Raw genomic sequence first — 22976 nt, forward strand, 5'->3', positions numbered from 1 at the left:
TTTTTAAGGTAATCGATTCACAATGGATGTCATAATGTTTTTTACCGTTTTGAGCGAGGTTCGCAAGTTGCTGTGCACGTAGCTGACCGCCGATTCGACTTTGGAGTGATATGGTAGATTCAAATTTTGTCCATTATTACATACCTACACAAAAAGTTATTTTTATCTGGTTTTAACATCCAAATAGCAATTGTCAACAAATGCTTTACCCACTTCGAAAAGAGCTTTCTCATAGACAAATTTGATGTAAAATATTCTTTTTAAATCTTCAAGGGGCCAGCTAACTATCTTCTACAACTTAATTTAATGAGTTGTGAAGTTAAAATGAGTTTTGGGACTTTCTCAATGTTTTCCAGAGTCACCACCGCTCTTAGGCAACCAACACGTTGTTCTTCTTGTTGTTGTAACCCGCAGGGATCTGAAAACAGATAACATCTAACGATTACAAGACAAATACATGGGTTGAGTTGTGAATTGGTGGTGTATGGGATAAGGGTGAGGGAAAAGGGAAGAGGGAAAGATAAAGGATGTGTAGGATTTAAATTGAAATTAACCCAGGTACAGACAAAGAAACCTAGCCACTTGAAGAGGGTGTGTCCAATGGTCAATTGGACTAAGGTTTGTGTACCTAGAAGCACAAGAGAACAGATGGATGGTTGAGCTACAGTTTAAAAACCAACGCGTTCGGCATATTTGGAATTTGTATGGGTACGTTTCTATTATTTTCTCACATTCTATTAGTTCTCTCGATAAGACAGAATCCGGATATCATTTATCAAACCCAACTTTTGCTCGCACGAATTGTTTTCCGTCCAAAAGCAATGACAAATCAAGATATGAAATTGCTCTGAAAATATAAAAAGTAACGTGAATAAAACTAATGTATCCACATGAGTAAACGTTTAAATATGTTGTAATTTGGCAGATATCATTTGAAAGCTTCTTCTATTTGCTGCCAATGTATCGTCTAACGGACTTATTAGTCAATGTGTTATAAAAATTTGTAGACTTAAAAAATGAACCTTAGGTGATTGCACAAATCCAATCATAAAACTGCAGTAGAACTACTTTGATTTAGATAATAATTATTTCCTAGTAAAACATAATTTTTATTATTTAAAATTATACCAGTGAAATGATAAATTTCAAAATCATATAATAATTTGAAATACACAATTTTATATGACGGGACAATAGATCCATAAGCAAAAGCATATAAAGATTGCATAGTAAATGTACATTAAAATGACCAAATACGGAAGCCGTAAAAGACATAGTCACCGACTATATCACAGACAATTACACTAACGATTCGTATGAACGTGTTTACGAGTATAAACAATGGTAAAAAAGTAACAACTAAATGCAACATGTTGCAAAAGTAGCTTTCGGCCAAATTTGTTATTGTATTTTTAGTTTTTATTTAAATTTAATGCAACTGAAATTAAACAATTGCATCGCAATTTCCAATATAACCACAACGTAGACACTTGTTTTTCCGGCTGTTGCAGGCTCTGCATTTGAGCTATGCATTTGAGCTGCTGAACGATATAAACTGCGTTGCTAAATTATGCGGCAGAGTGAAAGTATCTCGAAATGCTGCAGAAGTCTTTAATACTGCCAGCAATGCATAGCAATGCATTTCTGAGATGCTTGCGTGTGGCTTTTTTTTTACACATAACACGTTTTTATTATTATATGAAATTAATTGGCGGAATTGAGAGGAATAATTTGTGCACTTTTTTGCCAAATTCATTGACAAAACAACTAAATTTATTTAAGAAGTTCAAACTTTAAATTGACAGAAATACTTATTTGATAATTTAATTCTGTCATCGCTGCTGTGGTCAAGTAGATTTTTGGCAAGACAACGAAATCTAATAATTATCATTATCTCTCACTACATTTTAAAATTATTTTACTCTATGTTGACATATTTAAAAATCTGTGATTGATGTAGTTTTGGTATTAACACTGCCTATAAGCAATGAAAGGCTTATAATCTTGCAAAGAATGAGTTTAGAAGCATTACAATAATGATTCTAACAAATTATATATCAGTACAAGACAGTGGACTAGCCAAGTTGCGGAGCAGGCAATGGGGGTGGTAATTTATAAATTTCTTTCATAAAACTGATTAGCATAAAAAGATTTCTAATAGTAAAATATTGAAATAGTAAAGAAAATTCCGTTTAATATTTATTTTTATGCTTTTTATTACAAAAAAATAAAAATAAATAAGTAAATTAAAAGATCATTACCTAAAATAATTCTTCTGATTTCAATAACTGCACTTACATATGTTCATACCTTGCTTAATCACTTTTCGGTAGCGCGGTCATTACCATATAGGCATTCTTAAACATCCTGCGTTCACACTCTTAGGACGAAATATTTTCGTATAAGTGTAAAAAAGTGTAAGTGTAAAAAATGCATAAGCCCCCCTTAGCCACGTTCATGTGTTTTCAAACGGTAGCATTAGTCTTCATTGGTGGAGCAGCCTTGAGTACTCTCATGTTCCTATTATGAATTGTTAATGTGATTAAAAATTCTATAATAAAAGTTTTGTTTTCATTATACTAAAATCATATCAAATTAGCCTAACTAATCTAAAAAAAATATTTAAAATATTTATTTTTCAATTGTCTTCATTAGCTTATAACAAATATATTATAAATCCCTTTTTCATGAGTTTGTTTCTTCTCTCGAATTTTACTCCTAAAGTATTGCGTGAAATACTAAATCTTGCAAGTGCATTTAAGCCGAATATTGACACTTATTTACTGATAGAAAGATTGATTTATGTTTCGTAAGGAATAGCTTCAAACCACCTTATATGTTTCAAATTAAATCAAAAGTTGTATTTTCCTGTAATGCATATCTGAAGAAGATCAGTAGGCAGGCATAACAACGTATTTGTCATTCTGTTGTTTAGCAGATAAATTGATACACAGATGAGCAATTATGAACTATATCAATTATTCTCTAGGGATCTACACATTAATCAGTATCTGTTAGTCTTTAATATACCCTTCTCAAAAAAGCAGAAATTATGTGACAGTTTGATTGCGCTTCAATTAAATAAATCTGGCCGCGTTTTTATACATATAGAGCTAGGAAACTAATAAGATTAAGTGAGATCGAATTTTTAAAAATTCTTCTTCTTGAAAAGGTTTTTCTGAAAAGCCCATACAATTGTCAAAGCAATTAAAATGGTTCAAATGGAACCCTTGAAATAGGAGTACAAATGTTATAGAAACCCTTACCTTTTCAAAACTACATATCTTACCAATATTTCTAGTAACTAAGGTATATTTTTCTAATAAAAATTAAGGATGGTTTTTAATACAGATGCTATTGTTTCATAGTTGAAATAAGATATTTTCAAAATTTATCTTATCACGCTACGCTATATGTGAATATATCGATATTCAAATTTTCCAAAGTCGATTATGATTATGTTTGCAAATAACTAACAAATGAAAACTTTCAGTTTCATTTGCTATAATTTTAAAATTGCTGCCTGTGCGGTACCAAAAATGGAAAAAGTTCAAAATGTTCGAGTTTTGCACTTTCAGATTCATTTCCGATTGCGTCTTTTTCTCACAAAAACTCTTATTACAATTTTGTGGCTGTGAAATAATAGACGTGGGCGTTAACAGTCGGTGTTTAGATAGCACGTACCGTTCCAGCATTGAAAGGCTTTTGAACTATTAGAGTAAAAATTTACGGAAACAAACACTTCGTAAGCAAATTCGAATTAAATAGTAAATATCTTTTTTTTTTTAAATTTGTATTATTTAAAAAACTCAATGAACTTGGCACTGAAAAAATGAACGAATGTGTAATTTAGAAAAAAAAATTTAAGCACGCGATGAGAAAAGCAATAATTAATTAATATCTGCAATTAAAAATGAACGAATATCTTGTAATTGTGGCATCAACTCGTATGAAAAGATATTTTGTTTTAATGAATTTTGCTAGTCCATCAGTGCAATGTTCAAATAATATATTTAGTATAAATGCAGAATAATTAAATATTCAAAGACCATGTCATACTATCGTGTTCATGTACTATCATATATAAAAATTTATTAATTAAACGTTTAATTGATAACATCGAAATACACAGTGCAGATAAAACACAGCAAGAGTTCATCAATGAGAAAATTAATTTCAACAAATTAGTAATAAAATATTAAACAAATAAATTTTTTGAAAAAAAAATAAATGTAATCTTATAAAGAAGCAAATATTGCATGGCCTATGTCTGTGCCCATAGACCATTTCAAATTCATGACATGCGTCAGCAAATGTACAGTATTCCATAGCTGAAAGCATGCAATTATCAGAAATGTTTGTTATCTAAAATGCAGCTAAACTATTTGCTCTACAATAATTTCAAATATAACAAATTCAATACAAACAAAGCAAAAATTACAGTATTTACTTAGTTCACTTAAGCATAACATACAATAATAATTAGTCAAGTTAGCACACCATTGCAAATAAAAACTTTAATGAGATGCTTAAAATACTTATAAGAAAATAATAAACCAATTATGTATTTTCTATTAAACCGTAATATTTATGAAAGACTGTATAACAATTTAAACATAAACTATAAGTCAATAACATTTTAAAATATAATGTAAACTTTTCCAAAAGTGAACTAATCATATAGAGTGTCTGTTGAAAATTTCTTCTCCCTCTGTCTTGCAAAGTCATTGTAAGGTGCACGAAATGGACAATAATAAAATACACACACAAAGTTTTTTGTAATTGCTTGCTAAATCCTTAATCCATAGGAGTATTCACTATCTCTTGCAAACTCATTGCAAGGTGCATGAAATGCACAGATTGTACGAGCATGCAATTAGTAACAACAAAATACACGCGCAAAGTTTCGTGCAATTGCTTGCAATCTTGCTATACCTAAATCCATGTATATATGCTTGCAACGAAACAAAAAAGGAAAAAAGCAGCTGTTTTGCCATCTCATGTGAGATGTTGCAATTTGCAACAGTTGTTTTGTTGCAATTTTAAACCATCTTTTTATCCAGTCAATAATACAAAAACTTTTTTCGGAATTTTTTAGGCAAGAGAGGAACAAGCACGTTTGGAGATGAAACATCGTAAAGAAGAAGACGATTTATATAGAAAATTTGCACGTAAACGCGAAGAGGAGGATCGGAAAATTCAAACTGAATTCCAAGATGAATGGGAACGTGAACTACAACGTCTAACTCATAAATTTGAAAAAGAATTGGCTACTTCAAGACGTAATCGCGATGAACAAAATATACTGACACTTCGTCATGAACAACAAAAGGAGGATTTGGAAAAAAATATGACATTACGGCGTAGTAAAAAGAAGGAGAGTATTACACGTAAAATGCTCGAACATGAACGTTATGAGACTGCAGCTCTAGTCGATCGCCAGTCAAGTGAAATGTTGGAATTAATAAGTGCACGTCGATCGGAGTACATGCAAAATGAAAGCATATTTCTTGATGATGAATTCACTGAAGGCACAATACCTCTAGAATATCCAATGTTAGCACCAGAACCAGGACCACCAGCAGTTAGCAAATTCCAAATATATACGGATCCTATAGAGTTCGAAGATGTCGATCGCATAGCCATATCCGTAAGTGATTTATTGAATAGTTACTGTTATTACATTAAATTATTAATTATTATTAATTTGTAGGTTGCGCAAGAAGATCAGAAAACTTTTACTGACTTAGTGCGTATGTTGGTGGGTCGTTGTACAACAGATATTGAAAAAGCACGCACCATTTTCCGATGGATAACGGTCAAAAATTTAAATGCTATGCACTTTGACGATGATTTACGTGGTGACACGCCTATGGGTCTTTTAAGAGGAATTAAATATGGCACAGAGAGTTATCATGTGCTATTTAAACGTTTGTGCAGTTATGCTGGTCTGCATTGTGTGGTTATCAAAGGTTATTCTAAGAGTGCTGGCTATCAACCTGGCGTCAAGTTTCAGGATTCACGTTTTCGTAATTCTTGGAATGCAGTTTATGTGGCAGGTGCTTGGCGTTTTGTGCAATGTAACTGGGGTGCACGTCATTTAGTTAATGCCAAAGAAGCACCAAAAACAGGACGTGGCAAGAATGACAGTCTAAGGTTAATTAATTTTTTGCAACATTTAAAAAGAAATAATATTATTACATATTAATTATGTAGATATGAATATGATGATCATTACTTTTTAACGGATCCACGAGAGTTTATTTATGAATTCTTTCCGTTACAAGAAGAATGGCAACTACTTAAACGACCTATTACATTGCGAGAATTCGAAAATTTGCCATTTGTACGGTCTCTATTCTTTCGATATGGTTTGCATTTTGCTGACGAAGGTTATGGTGCAGTTGTTTTCACAGATGATACGGGTAGGTCTAAATTATAAATTTACATATGTTAGAATAACTAAATTCATATTATGTTAGGGGCAGCTACTGTGCGTATAGCCATGCCTACCGATATGCAAAGCTGTCTAATTTTCCATTACAACCTAAAGTTCTATGATAGCGATGAAGACTCCTATGATAGTGTTTCATTAAAACGATTTGTTATGCAGTCAGTCGTGGGCAATATAGTTGCATTTCGAGTACATGCACCTTGCTCCGGCGCATTTTTATTGGATATTTTTGCAAATGCTGTAACACCGCAAGAATACTTAACTGGGGAGCCAATGAAGTTTAAGTCTGTTTGTAAATTTAAAGTAAGTGTTGAAATGATAAAACATCAACAAAATGAACATACATTTCAATTTTATTACAGATTTGTTGTGAAGAGCTGCAGACAGTTATGGTTCCATTACCTGATTGCGCTAGTGGTGAGTGGGGTCCAACAAAAGCTACAAGACTATTTGGTTTAATACCAATAACCCATCAGGTAAAACTAAACTCATAATTAGTTAAATATAATCTTAATTCTACTCATTCCATTTTCGCCAGGATCCACTCATATTTGCTGGACGAAGTCTAGATTTACAATTTCGCATGTCACGTCCGTTGACTGATTTTATGGCTACGTTGCACAAAAACGGCATTGAGGAGAAGAAATTATCCAAATATGTAACACATAGCACACTCGATGACATTGTGACTTTTATAATTAAGTACGTATATTACTCATATACCATATGTCCACTTGTAGTTACTAACAATTTTAAGAGGTAAACTCTGTAGTATACGAAATGCTTTTCGTGTACTGTAGGCATTTTACATGTACGTTATTAATATTAAAAATTTCACTTTATAATTTGATCAGAAATACTCATTTAAATAACAATATAGAATATATAAACGTATATTTTTTTGCCATTCTCACAATATTTGTATTTGTGTGTTGCAGTTTTCCGGAGGAAGGCCAATACGGTTTAGATATTTATACACGTGAATTAGGTGCGCCAACACACCATAACAGCAATTCAACAAGTGAAAAACATCTACTGACCCATTGTTGTAAATATTTGATAAATTCTTCGAAACGAAACTAATTTCGAATAAATTAAAAATTGTTATTACTTTTATATTCCCAAAATAAATGTTATGAAGTAATTTTAGCCTAATTAAGCATATTAAACAAATGTATGAATTAAAAACATATGTAATAAGCAAAACTTTTATAAACAATTTAATATTATCTAAAGTTTAAAATTTAAATAATATAACAATATACACATAATCGAAGGAAATAAGGATCCCATGTAGGTGGATAATTATTATTTTTATTATCGAAAAAAACACGGTGCTAACACACACAAATTTTATTAGAAAGAACCACAAAGCAATATTTACAGCTTATTAGTTTAAAAATTAAAACGCATATTTTTTTATTTATTAAAAAAATTTGCATTTTAAAATTAAATAATATTTGTAATATATTTAAAAATGTGTGACTTATATTTATGTTATTACAAGTTATTTTTAATTAATTTGTTATGCCTTCTAAACTAGTAATATATATTTATATTTTAATTGTAGCCACATTCCCAAAATAAAACATATTTATATTCGTACTTATGTAGATAATATTTTATATATAATTTTGTACATTTTTTTTAACATATTTTATACTATGCAGTGTTGATTAAATAAATAATTTACTAATGCACACAAAGTCAGCATTTAATTAATTCATTAATTTGTTCTTAATTTCGTTGATGATGGAAAGTTTGGGCAGATAAAAATTCTTATCACACCACAAAACTTATTTGGTCCAAACGAGATAAATTTTCTACAAGTCAGCTGCTGCAACTAAATCGGCACCAACTTACCACTATGGTATCGGAATTTACTCGTATCATACTTGCTTACTAGCATGCATTATGACTTCATGAATTTTGTCAGTATTGCGGCTCCGTAAATAAGGAGGAATTTGGATTTTAACTCATGTGTCAGTACCCATCATTGGCACAAAAATTCAAGATTCCAATGTTTAGAAGCAGTTTTTCTAACTGGCCTAACAGAGCTGTAATACTACAAAATTAAAGACACAACCAAGTCCATTGACTTTACAGATTGGTTCCTGTCTACTTGAATTGGAAAATCGTCTCTTCTCAAAGGAACGCTGTTTGTGCAACAGGTGTTTGGGTTTTCTATATAAGGTATGGTACCGCAACGGCCTATTAATTATGCTTTCATGACTTGTAATACACAAATCTACCATTCCAACCTAACCTACATTAGTTGTTGATGAAAACTGATAAAGCAATTAACTGCAAACTTAAGCAATAACAGTCTATAAATTAGTTAAATTTGTAGACTTTATGAATACCTTTAAAATCATTCTCAATACCAATCTAAAATTCTAGGACTATCCCTCTTCGGTATCTTTTTCACCTTTCTGGAACAGGTTAAAAATGCATGACATTGTATCAATATCAATCAAAATATTATTTTGTAATCATATGTGGGACTGATTTGGATATCTTGGGTACGCCTGTATGACAATGGAGTTTAGTAAAGACAACTATTTTTTTCACTACGTTACATGGCAATACCTATAGTTTGTTTTGACGAATCTGACTTTCAAAAGTAATCATACGGAAAACTGGGGTGGAATATCGAAGTACTATTTTAAATACAAGTATAAGCAATAATTGTATATAACACCGATAGGAAAAATAAGAACCATTTTTCCAGAAATCTAGTATAGTGGCGCCCATACAGTACATTTTAAGTATTTAAATTTAAAAACTAAGACATGAATTTTTATTAAACCATCTCTAGCACAAAAATGAAAACCACAATAAATGCTTACTTATTCCAGTTTTATTCATAAAATATTTCTTTTTAATACATTTTGCTTAAAATTATTCAGAATGCAAAATAATTATTTGAAAATACAAATACTTTGAATGACAAATACATAAACTTATTTTATTACATTTACATTATATTATATTATGAAAATTAATTCAATATTTTTAACAACTAAATTTGTTCAAAAATTTAACTGGTTCCTTGTTATATTTTTTTTTTTTTTTGATTTTTTAAATGTTGTTCGTTAGTAATAAGAAATTTGGTTTAAACGTTTTCGTTTCAATAAATGAAACTTCATAACTACAAAATTAAATTTTTTAATATGTATGTTTTATGTATGGGTGTTGTTATATTATTTACCTAACAGTATAATGTTAAAATAATGACTGTCTGCCTTTTGTATTGTCTAAACTATGCAAAAACAATTATAGCAGATTTTACGGTTGGGCTTCCTTTACTCGAACAGTTTAACATAAAATTTGTTTTTAAAAGCATATAGCATAAAAAATAATAGTGATCAAAAAATAAAGTGAAATTGACTATTAAAATCACTTATGCCAATTTCTAATTAGTCCGTTGTTTCCGGGTCTTGCATAGATCTAAGTCTCATTTCAAGTTATCAAACTTTGATTTCTTTGACGTGTAATCAGTTAATGTTGATTGAAGACATCGTCCAGGGCGATTTTTGTCTCTTTTAAGTGTTGATATTAATTGCAAGCATATTTTGTGACATAGGTAGCTTTGTCAGTAAAACAACTTTTTTGCGCCACAAAATCTGAATTAAGTTTTTATTGTTTACAAAACATATGCGTAACTAATGAACAAATAGAAATATTGACATGAAATTTGACACAGATGTCAATAACACTACTACCAATCTAAATCTGGTTGGCAGAACTAGAAACCCGCTTATTTTAAATAAAAAATTTCACATTATTTTTTGATATCGGTAGTATAGTCCATACAGCAGTCATTGCTGGTGGGAAAATTGTTATATATTCTTTTTAAAAACAAACTAGTTCTAAAAAAATGTGTGTAATTAAAATTTAAAATTTAATTTTTTTCATATTTATTAAAAATTATTGTATATTTGTAAGTCAAAATGTTGTATGAAATTTGGACTTGAAGGTTTTAGAATTGTAATGTAAGAATGTAATATATGAAAAAGTACATAATGTCTGTTTTGGTAAGCAGTTCTTAATAGTATGTTTATTTTATATTTTATAATAATATTTTAAAGTTAAAGTTTACGAAGTTTTAAATTATTTTCTTCTTGATCGTTATTTAAAAACTTCGTCGACCACCATTATTTTCGTGCACACTGAAAAGAAAAAAAATAGACAAACTTTTAAAAAAGTGAACTTTCAATGATGACAAATAAAATACGATATGCAATATTCAAATGAATACAAGTTAAATAAAATAACATACAGTTGATTTTAGCTAATATTATATTATTAATCGACAAACCACTTAGACACACGTAACGTAATGTAATATAAATATATAAATGACCTGATCTTGTATTCAATTGTCGTAATTTTGCCAATGTTAACTTTGAATAGATTTCGTTTAATTGTTAAATTAAGCAGTTATTTGTTATAATGATAGTTGATAGAGAATAAATGAAGACAGCAATACACATTGTAAGAAGACAAGGGATTTATTGTTAACCATAAAACAAAACAACAAAATCACTAGTCTTCCAAACAAAATGTATTAGAAAAAGGTTAAAAACGATGCATTTTATGTGTTGTATCTTAATTTGTTAATATATAATAGCACATCCACGTTCGTATGAAATAATTTTATGCATTTTAAAAACAGTAATTATATTTAAGCCACCTCTAAATTATTTGCACATATTATAATTTGTTTAAATGTATAAATATATATATAGTATTAGTAGCTTTATGATATAATAAATGCAAGTTTAGAATACCATATGTTATAGGTTTAAATGTTTACAATATACTAAAGAGAAAAATGTTTAATATGAAAAAATTGCATACTTTTAGGATTTATTTGACACCAACCTCTGTTGTAATAGATATTGTGCCATTTGTATCTGTTTCGGATTACCAGAAATGGTAATAATGCGGTCGGAAGAACCTGGCAGAGGCTCGTCTATGGTAATATAAGCACCAGATTCATTACGTATACGACGAATGCGACCGCCGCCTTTGCCAATTATAGCACCAGCAAGCTACAAAATAAATTGAATGTTTGATAAATAAACATTTTTTAAATAAATATAATTACAAAAACTTACATCTTTTGGAATGGTAACTTGTGTACTGTTCTTAGGATCATGTCCATTAGGCAAGTTACCACTGTTATTATTAGGTCCATTACCATTTGGTCCATTGCCGAAACCACCGGAGTTACCACCTGAACCGGGTCCCATGCCATTGCCAAGATTATTTGGACCACCAAAATTACCACCTTGATTCATGCCACCGCCGAAACCGCCTTGGTTACCACTACCCATTGGATTTCCACCACCAAAGCCGCCGCCGCCGCTGCCACCACCACCACCGGAATTACCGAAGTTGCCCATGCCGCCACCGCCAGCTTGATTTCCAGGTCCAAAACCACCATTATTACCGAAGTTACCATTATTTGGTCCATTACCACCAAAACCTCCATTATTGCCACCAAAGTTGCCCCCACCAAATCCTCCGCCAAAGTTATTACCACCAAAACCACCTCCACCATTATTACCACCGAAGCCATCATCGTTAGCCCATGGGTTTATAAATGGATTATTATCGCGGCGTCCGCCACTGCGATTGCGATCATTGTAGCCACCACTGCCACCACCGCCGCCGCCGCCACCACCACCGCGGTTACCACCACGTGATTGACGGTTGTTACCACCGCTACCACCACCACCGCCGCCGCCGCTACCACCACTTCCGCCACTTGAACCGTAACCGCCGTATTCATCGGCGTACATACGATCAAAGTTTAAGGGATCATAATTGTGTACAGGTCCTTTAATGGGTGTCTAAGTAAATGTATATTATTTTATAAGTTTAACAATAAGCCATTGATATAACATGACGATATAATTTACCTCTCGTGTCAAAGAAACGACCTCGCGTATTGCCTCGACAACTTGACTTTGTTTTCCAACAGTTTGAACAACACGATCCGTACTTTGAGGAGCAACATTAGAGAAGATTTTTAAGATACGGCAACCAATTTTCTGTAATTATATAAAACGCAAAATTTAAAATTTAATATATAAAATAAATAAAATGGTACGTTTTTTATTTTTTTTTAAATTTGTCGCATTGTTTTTCAAATAAAGAAATGTACAGTGTATGCATAAATTGTTTTTAAGATCATATTTGAATGAGAAATAATTGCTATTAGTTATTAATATGAATAATTTATGTATTTATTAAATTAAAAAATTTATGATTAATTGAAATTATTAGACATCTGGCGAAAGTAACAATAAATTTATTGACATCAACAGGTAAAAATGCTAATAAAAACACTTTTAAAAAAAGACTTCTGATTTGCAGTTGCGTTTGCATTAAACCTTTTGAAAATTTTTTTCTTTCTACTTTTAAATGAAATCAAAAATGCACAGCGTGAGAAACTTTACTGAAAATTAAAATTACCTGAAAACATAGGACCTCGGCAATATTAAATTTCTTTGCTAAAAGTGGTTTACGCAAAAAAAAAGGACTAAGAAATACAGAAAGGGGAAATATCGATGCATAAGGACCACACACAAAGCAGGTTTATGTTTTTGACAGGCAAAATATAAGTAAAGAAAAATAGCTTACGGTATACGTTGATGATATATATAGAAGAAAATATGGCTTTTATGTGTTTGTTTGATATTGTTTTCAATACATATTTTGCTTGTAAGTAAGTATGTAGTCAATAACTGAATCTGATATATACAGAGAATATAGTTTATATATCTATAAACTAGTATATAGAACGGCGAAGTTAAATTTGATTAAGTATGTTTAAAAAGAATTTAAAGGTATATATTGCGCGTATACAAAAAAAGTAGTGCCTACCTACAGGACATGAAATACATTTTTTTTTTTAAATTTAATTTTATTTCAAATATATAGAAAATATTTTGAAGTATATTCAAAAAAAGTGAGACAATTTTTTTTATCAGAATTGGCATTGAAAAGTAAATTTAATATTGAATAATTGTTTGTTTTCACATAACATAAAAAATAAAAACAATTATTTATAATAAAAAAAAATAATTATTAATAAAAAAATAATAATTAATAATGAAAAAATAAATAATTAAGAAATATAATAATAATAAAAAAAAAATTAAATAATTAATAAAAAAAAAAAAATTGAATTAATAATAATAAAAAAAAAAATAAATAATATTAATAAAAAAAAAAAATTAATAATAATTAATCAAAAAAAAAAAATTATATTAATTAATAAAAAAAAATTAAATAAAATTATTAAAAAAAAAAAAAAATTAAATAATAATTAATAAAAAAAAATATTAAATAATAATTAATAATAAAAGGTACTAAATAACAATTAATAAAAAGAAATAGAAAAAAATTAACAATAAAATGACTAATTTTTGTAAAAATTTTAGATGATCATATACCTAAAATATGTGTTAGTAATCTTCGTGGAAACTTGTTTTTTTAATTCCTATTAAGAGGGATGATTAGCACTTGGTCATGTGAAGAAGCGGTCATTCGCTCTTTAATCTATAAAGCTGACTATATTTCACTTCAATTAAATAAATTATTAATGCCAAATTTCAAGATTTTTGATTGAGCAAGTATATTTTTTTGTATAACTTCAAGTAAAAGTAATTATGATAAAATATGTATATAATTAATAATATATAAGTGTTGCATATGTATAAGCATATTATATTCTCTTTCCTAACATTTATATGTATTCCTAAGTATAAGAAATATCTTTAGAAATATATGCATGGATACGTTGCTTTATTGAAGTACTTAATTTTGTGTTATAATGACTTGATAATAAATTCCATTTAATATAAAAATATTTCCGCTAAACATAAGGCAAACAATTGGCTTAAAAATTGAATACTTCACGTGAGACAAATGTCAAAAGTAAAGTAAAAATTTAAGTAAACATCCCAAGGGATAGTTTTTGCATAATGCAGATGGATTCTTATTAATGTATACAACCTCGTATCGATGAGTATCTTAAATTTTAAACATTTTCAAAAACGAGAAATAATACGAATGAACACATCGGAATGTATGTCAACGCTATACGAATTCCTCAAGTACTTAGGTGTACACAAAATTTTAAGCAAACAAACACAACACAACACAAGTCATACAAAAACGTGTGATTAATGATGGGAAAAGGCAAACAAGCGTTAAGGTTAATGCTTTTTAAAACTATGTCAAAAGTTGAGAAGGAAATAAGTACCCTTTAAATATTTTAGAAGGTCATCAAAGGATATCGTGTAAAATGTAAAATATTAATTGTTATAAATAACTGAGAACTTATTTTTAGTAACAAAAATCGTTAATTCAAGCACATTTCTTATGAATTAGTTACATCCTTTCTTTAAGGTTGGCTGTACACAGAAACAACGTGTTATTAGTGGTGACACAGAAAAACCAGCGCAAATGATTGCATCATTTCTAAGTCATAAAATGTCACATTTTATTTGATTATATTTTCGAAACAGAGTATGAAGGCAGGCAAGGCAGGCAGGAAGGAAGGAGTGCTGGGAACGTCGCTTGACCATTAAAAAATATATCAGATCCATAGCAAACAACAAAACAGCAACAAAATAATGACCGAAAATTAAGAGAAATTATAAAAATTAAATCGTGTTGAGTCATATATGTATATCGTCCTTTTGACTTCAGTATTTAAAAGAAAAAAAATTTAAATATATATACTAACATATATTGAATTGTTTTAAATAAATCAAATCACAGTATGCACACTTTTTTAAAGATTATATTAGTAGTACAATATACTTTAAAGCACAATTATTATTATCAACTTATGATGAACCAATTATAATAATTAAAATAATTACTTTCAATATCCGCGTCCATTTGAAACTGTTCTGTACGCGACCAACGTTACCGTTGAACTAGTTAAACACTAAAATTGTGAAACTCTCGATGTTAAAATTATTTAAAAAGTATCTTCGTAAAATACCAACACATACAATACAAATCCTCTCTCAATGCTATTTTCATCGTACGTAAATTCTCAGTTTGAATATTCACAATTCAAGATACCTACAATAAAGGACATGCATGTGTCATCAGGATAAAAGGAATTTTGTGGGAAACATTCTTTACTGGTTGTGTGTAAGTGAGCAACGGAACCGGTATCCTTACTGACACATGCGTAGTTTTTCGTATCTGAGCAAAAGACTCCCGACGACGACGACGATGACGACGACTCCTTTTGTTACTCAACAGAATTTCGAGATTGAAATAGTTCACTTCAACTTGATTATGATTGCATGCTTCACAAAAACAAAAATAACTCTACACATAAATGAATGAAAAGTACATAAAAAATAAATTTTATAATAAAATAAAAAAAAAAAAACTGATTTCATGTAAAAGCAAAATTTTCGGAAAACAGCAGGCGATAGCAACAATGACGGCATTCTTTAAGAAAAGAGAATCACAATAAAAACTAATAGAACTTTTGAGGATAATCGACAGCCATATATTTTTTTTAAATGTAGTAGGTTAAACCTAAAACTTTTATAAAAAACCAAAATAATATATATCTATCTATATATGTATATAAATAACAAACAACATAAGGATAAAAGTTTCACACTAATATATATGAAATCATAGTCACACACTACACTAAAATGTAGTTGCCGTCATCATTTGTTACTATAACTTTATGATATTCACAAAGAACAAGCATATTTAATGCAAAAAAATGTGATAATATAAATGGAATCCTTCAGGCATGGCCAATACACTTTTAAACTGTTCTTCATGGATTCATCTACTCTATTATATGTACAACATTGTGCGTTCGGTCAAAGAAATGCGAAGAGCGAAACAAACACGCACGCACACACACATCTCATATGGATATAAAATCATGCACAAACCAACTAACAGTATCCTCTTAGGACACAAACAAGCACAACACATAAAAAGGACATTCGAATGCGTATGCTATTTTAAGTATAAGTAAGCTGCTTTCAGAAAAAAGTTAATCATTTAATAAGGCTTTTTCGTATGTTAAACTGAAGCACTCAGGTACTGGTAGTTGATTTTCAATTACAACGTTTTTAATTTATTAATCTCCATAAATGTTTCGATTAAAAGATTTTTACTAATTAAAAGATAAAACTATATCATTTAATTATTATATAAATCATTTTATTAATTTACTTAAATGTTTAAATTAAAGAGATTACTGTATATCAAAGATATCAGTAAATAATTGCATTTTTTTCTTTTATATATTAATATTTTCATTATATGATGATGGGTATTTGGCAATACTCGAAACAGCTGTGTGTGGGTCAACCAAAAATTCAATTAATTAATATAAAATAAATTTTTGTTGTTGTAGTTCACTACTGTTCGAAAAACCTCTTTATTTACATTATATTAATGTAGCATATGTAAGTCTACTTTTGGCATTTATATTGAATATATAAATAAATGTAAACATAAATGTTTTTAGTTGAGTTTATTATGATTTCCTAGGTGTTTATTAATAATATAATTCATACATTTTGTAAAAACATAAAATTAACTGAAATTATTAAAGTAGTTGCTTTCAGAATATATGGTTGGATTTTAGTATAGTTTAATAAGCACCTTTATATAAAAAAATAATATAAAATATAAAAAAAAATATGAAAATATAATTGGAATATAAAAAATTGTATCTACAAAACTGATAATTTACCTAAATCGTTAAAAAAAAAACGCGTATCAACGAAAAATTGTTAGATTCCTAATAATCGACGCGAATGTCTTGAAATGAAATAGTTTATGAATTATTGTTGTTCTTTGTTGCTACTTGCCAGCACTTTTTCTGCATATTAGACAGCAATTAAAGCAGGGTTTGAATTGCTGTTGCTAATTGCATTGCTTGCATAATTGCTAACGCATTGCATATGAAAATGAAATAAAAATATGCATTAGCAACAGCAAAAAACGAAAACTGGTTTCATTTTGATTGCTTGCTAATAGTCAATTTTACATTTTTGACTATTATGCATTTGGAATATATGCAACTTGCTTGCTTATGCGTTAGTTGCTTGTGTTTTGCTATTAGCAAATGTGTATGGATTTCTTTTTTTGTTTTTGTTTTAAGGGAATGTGTACGCATTATTTCTTTGTCAATTATGATGTGTGCGTACAATTTGTATGCAATTAATATAATTTTATTTGTAATTAGATTATGCCTAAACTTATGTTTATTTTAATTATTAAATTTCTGATATATATGATATATATATATATATATAGATAGATATATATATATATATATATTAATTAACATTTCAACATTTTAAAATAATTAGTGATAGCGATTTAGCAGTTTGTAAAATTTGCAAACATTCGTTGAAGAGGGACAGAATATTTAATTTAAGAACGCATTTAAAAAATATGCACCAGTTAAATATAAATGAAAATGAAGATTCCAGCTCAAGTACTAGTGCAATAGTTGTGAAAAAATCATTCCGAAAACAAACAATTAAAATCGAAATGAGCAAAAAAGAGTTATTTCGCTGTATATTGGCTTAGTAACTGAGGACAGTATTCCATTTAATGTCCTTAATTCGGAAAATATGAGAAAGATTATTGACCCTATTCGTCGTGGCTTAGAAGAAAAATTTAATAAAAAATTTGTATTGAACAGCAATAACTGTAAAAGTGTCTGGAATCTTCATTTTCATTTATATTTAACTGGTGCATATTTTTTAAATGCGTTCTTAAATTAAATATTCTGTCCCTCTTCAACGAATGTTTGCAAATTTAACAAATTGCTAAATCGCTATCACTAATTATTTTAAAATGTTGAAATGTTAATTAATATATATATATATATCTATCTATATATATATATATATATATCATATATATCAGAAATTTAATAATTAAAATAAACATAAGTTTAGGCATAATCTAATTACAAATAAAATTATATTAATTGCATACAAATTGTACGCACACATCATAATTGACAAAGAAATAATGCGTACACATTCCCTTAAAACAAAAAAAGAAATCCATACACATTTGCTAATAGCAAAACACAAGCAACTAACGCATAAGCAAGCAAGTTGCATATATTCCAAATGCATAATAGTCAAAAATGTAAAATTGACTATTAGCAAGCAATCAAAATGAAACCAGTTTTCGTTTTTTGCTGTTGCTAATGCATATTTTTATTTCATTTTCATATGCAATGCGTTAGCAATTAGTCGTTTGACAAAAATCGACTGGTTAATATTTATGCATTAGTCAAAATATGGTTGCTTTTGCTAATTTTCAGCAAGCAATTCAAACCCTGAATTAAAGTCCGATATGGCTGGACATATCTTTATATAAATTTCTCTCATGCTATTTATTAACACTTTTTTTTTGGCGTACACTATATGAAAAATATGGATATAAATAACTTTATTTAGCGCTACTTCCTAGCACTTTTACATCATACTAGACAACACTAAATAAACAAATATTATCAAATAAATAAACTTTAGTATAGTCTGGTTATAATATCCTTGTATAAATTTCTACTATGGTGCTTGCCAGCACTTAGACTACAAAATAACTGGTTATATCTTTGGATTTAATTCTATTTCCAATTTTTTAATCAATTAAGCACTTACGGTATTAATCAGTTTTGTAAACATATACTTCTAAAACAGAATTCTGTCATTAAACCCGTCTTTAATGCTTAGAGGTAAACACTATTAATTCACAAAAATAAAATGAATCAAAACTGTAAACAGACGTAGTTAAAAAAATTCCAACGTATACTTATTAAACTATTTTAGAAAAATAATTCTGTTAAAAATACTTTATTCTAATTATATTCTTTAAACAACAACACATTTTCTTGTTCGCATATTACATTACAAACAGATATTACAAACATTTAAATACTGAAAACTATTTTTAAAATTAAATAACAAATACTTATATCAACACGCTTAGCAAATAATTTAATTTATATAAAAAAAAAAAAATTATTAATATATGAGGAAATTGAAAGGACAACAAGACGGAATCGGTATTAAAAACTTTACATCTTTTTAACGATATAAAAAATATGCCAAATGCACGTATAAAATAAAAAATATTTATAAATATTTAAGTAATTTAAAATATAAGGAAAAAGAAACCAAACATCTATAACCGACCAAACATATATCAAGCAAGCAGATATTGATGCCTTCAAAGAAAAGGATGTAGAGTTTCCTGCCAATAGCAGCGAAAATAAAGTGCATAAAAAACGAAATGATGACTCGAGTTCCTTACTTGTTTTACGTAAAAGAGCAAATAAGCAAAGCAGACGACGATGACGATGACGACGACGGGAACGGAAGTTAAGAAAGACCAAGCGCATTTTAATATCAAGGAAACATTTGAATATTCTTTAAACACACAAATTTGTGGAAGCGAAGAAGTTTTTTTCTCCTCTTTTCTTATTAAAACAAGAAAACTTATATGCTTTTTATATATAACATAAATATACATAAACATATATATGTTATATACATAAAATTATACACGCATATTATTTATTAAATTCTCTTTGACAATTGCCTTCAATGAAGGCATACTTAGAAGGTTATTTATATAGCTATTAAGAATTGATATTTTTGCATGATCAAAAAACTCATTAAAATATATGTATAAGTAATAATATAGTAAAAAATATTAACGAAAGATATTATTTGCATAGCTGTTCATTTGATTAAAATGCATAAAAAAATATAACATGTTCAGATTTTTGGAGATAACGTATTCAAAAAAGTTTCTATTTGATTGTTAAGTGCTGGCTTAGTTTGTGGAAAAAGTGCTGGCAAGTAGCACAAAACAAAAAAAAATTAAAAAATTAAAAAACATAATTGGATATTTAAAAGCCGATATGGTTTTGTGTATTGTGTATACAGTTTTTTTTTATTTAGTTATTTAGCTAACAATCAGTTTTGTGAATATCTCATCCCATATCTCTAACATAAGTAAATTAGATATAGTATTTTAAAGAATACTTTTGATTTCATAATTTTTAATATTTAATTTTGTATGATTAATTTTAGAGCTCATGTGGGCTTTGCGCGCAAGGCTGCCACTCCAAGCTAACCTATAGTTATCTTTAATAGTAATTTTTTTTTTATTAATAAATTCGAACTAAATTTAGAACATTTGTGAAGTAGACATAACAAGTTATACTTGTACATACTCGTATACATATATGTGTTTGAACAAATTTATTCAAAGCAATATTATAATATAAAAATTATATAAAAAAAAAAACAGATTTATTAAAACTAAAACATTTTAAAAGAAAGAGCCTTCAAAAACGAAGACAACCGGAAGTCGAAATATACGATTAAATCTACTTCTTATTTACTGGCGTGATGCTTCCTATAAAATCAAAGATTTAACATTTGCTATGAATTTGAGGAGGGAGTGTTTATACTAAAATTTAGAAATCAATAGGGGATCAATTACAACTACTGTAATAAGAAAAATAAAAGAGCGCCTAGCAACGATTTCAATAAAGCTAAATTACAATTCTGATGAATGACAAAGTAAAATTTTACGACATCTAAAATGAGAGGAAAATCTTGTAAGCAGAAACAATAAACAACAGAAAGACGATTTTACAATTTTTAAAAATATTTTACAGGGGACGTTTTGGTGTCTACCCATCATACTACGAAGATTATTCAGAAAAACGTGTAACTATTGAATTTGATGATACAAAAGGTATTCTCAAGAATTAAGTGAAGTAATAAACTGCATCAAAGAAAATATAAAATACCAAATACGAAGCATGAAATACAAAATAATAATAATGAAGAACAAACTTAGGTATTTTAATTGCTTAAGTTGTGCATAAGAAAATCTATATAGCAGAGAAATGCATAAGGATAATAGTAAGTATATAAGTATATTGCTTCTTATAAGGATAAACGTGAAGCTGATAAACAGATGTTTCGGTGGCACACACATATTGGTATTATTAGTGTTGCTTTGTTCTTTTACTTGACACACCACCTGTTAGGTGTACATCAAATGAAGCAGCATGAAGACGGACGGACGGTCAACAACTCATACAATTATCTACAGTTGCTAAGACATTACTAGGGACAGATATACTGTAGTCAACATGCAAACGTTTACGAACAGCTGGATCTTACAAGTTGATCCTGCGTATTTTAAATTGAAAATAAAGAAAGAAGTAGAAAAGCGGCACAAGACAAAATTAAGATGCCCTAAAACGATGATTGCATGCATACAAAGTAAAGTAAATGGATTCTATTACAGCCAACACAAAAATATTAACAACATGTGCAGCACAGTTCCTTGTTTTTCATTTATATATGTATATATACATTTTTTTTTTGATATTTTAAAACGTACTCATATATTGAAAGAATTATTTACTTATTAGATGTCTTTCAAATATACGTGAACTAAACAAAGCTTACAAAAAAAAAAAAGGAAGAAGAATTAGATGCAGAACAGCTGCAATAGTTTTGGAGTACATATTCTACAATATATTATAAAAATATACTCAAGTAGAAAAAACATTACACAAAATTTTAATGAAGTTACGGAATTGGAAAAATTGGATATAGTATAAATAAGTTTTATAGGTGTGTATGAGACGAGTTTTTAAAACTAATTCCCAATGTGGAGTTGGAAAGACTACTACACATATCAGATAAAAAATTAAAATTTAATAAAATAAAAAAAAAAACAAAACATTTATAAATTACACAAATTAAACTCATAACATGCCTTAAAGTGTCACTTGGCACAGAATAGTCCATCGATGTATTTATTGGAAAATAGAGGAGTTTGTATCACTATATTAAATATGAAATAATATACGTACTTTGAGTAGAGAACGATAAGAATTTGAAGAAATTAACAAAACTTTAATTATATTTTTTTAAAAATATAATTTAATAAAAAAAAAACGATTTTTATAAATATAGAATATCGACCTTTAGAGGCCATTTTGAACAGGATTTAGACAGTGTGTCCGACATCTAAATAGACTAGTTTCATGAAAATTTTAGCGCAGCTAACCTTATAAGTAAATGATGATAGATAATGATGCACATCATATCTAATTACTACCAAAATTTCAGCGAATTCGCTTTGAGGTCAAGATAGCCATAGTGTGCTATTTTATCTAATAGCACACTATGTACGTTGATCGAAGAATTACATTGAATAAAGAACGAATAATAAATACTGTTTTAAATTTGGTAAAAGTAACGCACATATTCCGTGCGTTAGGTTTTCCGTTAGCTTGACTATTTAATATCGTGTAATTAGGAAGGATCTGGAAGTCGATTATCTCAAGATAATCAACGGAGTGACGGAGTGGCTGCTCCGTCAAGAGCAGCCACTTGCAATAAACAGAATTAATATATTAATCGAAGAGGAAAAAACT

At 28.8% G+C, this 22976-nt stretch overlaps 2 protein-coding genes across 4 annotated transcripts in view; one reads left to right on the forward strand and one right to left on the reverse strand.

Moving 5' to 3' along the window:
* LOC119678278 (hillarin) overlaps positions 1-7652 on the forward strand; it is an 87793-nt gene extending 80141 nt beyond the window's left edge. For both annotated transcript variants that reach the window (XM_038090032.1, XM_038090031.1), the window contains exons 5-11: positions 5099-5650; positions 5714-6156; positions 6217-6425; positions 6483-6757; positions 6817-6930; positions 6993-7156; positions 7393-7652. In XM_038090032.1, the coding sequence (XP_037945960.1) occupies positions 5099-5650; positions 5714-6156; positions 6217-6425; positions 6483-6757; positions 6817-6930; positions 6993-7156; positions 7393-7537 (1902 nt within the window). In that variant the 3' untranslated portion in view covers positions 7538-7652. The remainder of the gene's footprint in view (positions 1-5098; positions 5651-5713; positions 6157-6216; positions 6426-6482; positions 6758-6816; positions 6931-6992; positions 7157-7392) is intronic.
* Positions 7653-9504: 1852 nt separating this feature from the next.
* The window catches only part of LOC119678281 (heterogeneous nuclear ribonucleoprotein K-like), a 29592-nt gene continuing 16120 nt past the window's right edge, over positions 9505-22976 (reverse strand). Inside the window, exons 4-7 of one of the 2 annotated variants that reach the window (XM_038090035.1) lie at positions 12385-12516; positions 11578-12315; positions 11342-11511; positions 9505-10626 (exon numbers count right to left, since the gene is read on the reverse strand). In XM_038090035.1, coding sequence (XP_037945963.1) covers positions 10590-10626; positions 11342-11511; positions 11578-12315; positions 12385-12516 — 1077 coding nt within the window. In that variant the 3' untranslated portion in view covers positions 9505-10589. Of the gene's footprint in view, positions 10627-11317; positions 11512-11577; positions 12316-12384; positions 12517-22976 lie in introns of both variants that reach the window. The other variant, XM_038090036.1, reaches the window with a different exon arrangement.

This window comes from Teleopsis dalmanni, chromosome 2, assembly GCF_002237135.1.
Source record: "Teleopsis dalmanni isolate 2A chromosome 2, ASM223713v2, whole genome shotgun sequence".
NCBI lineage: Eukaryota > Metazoa > Arthropoda > Insecta > Diptera > Diopsidae > Teleopsis > Teleopsis dalmanni.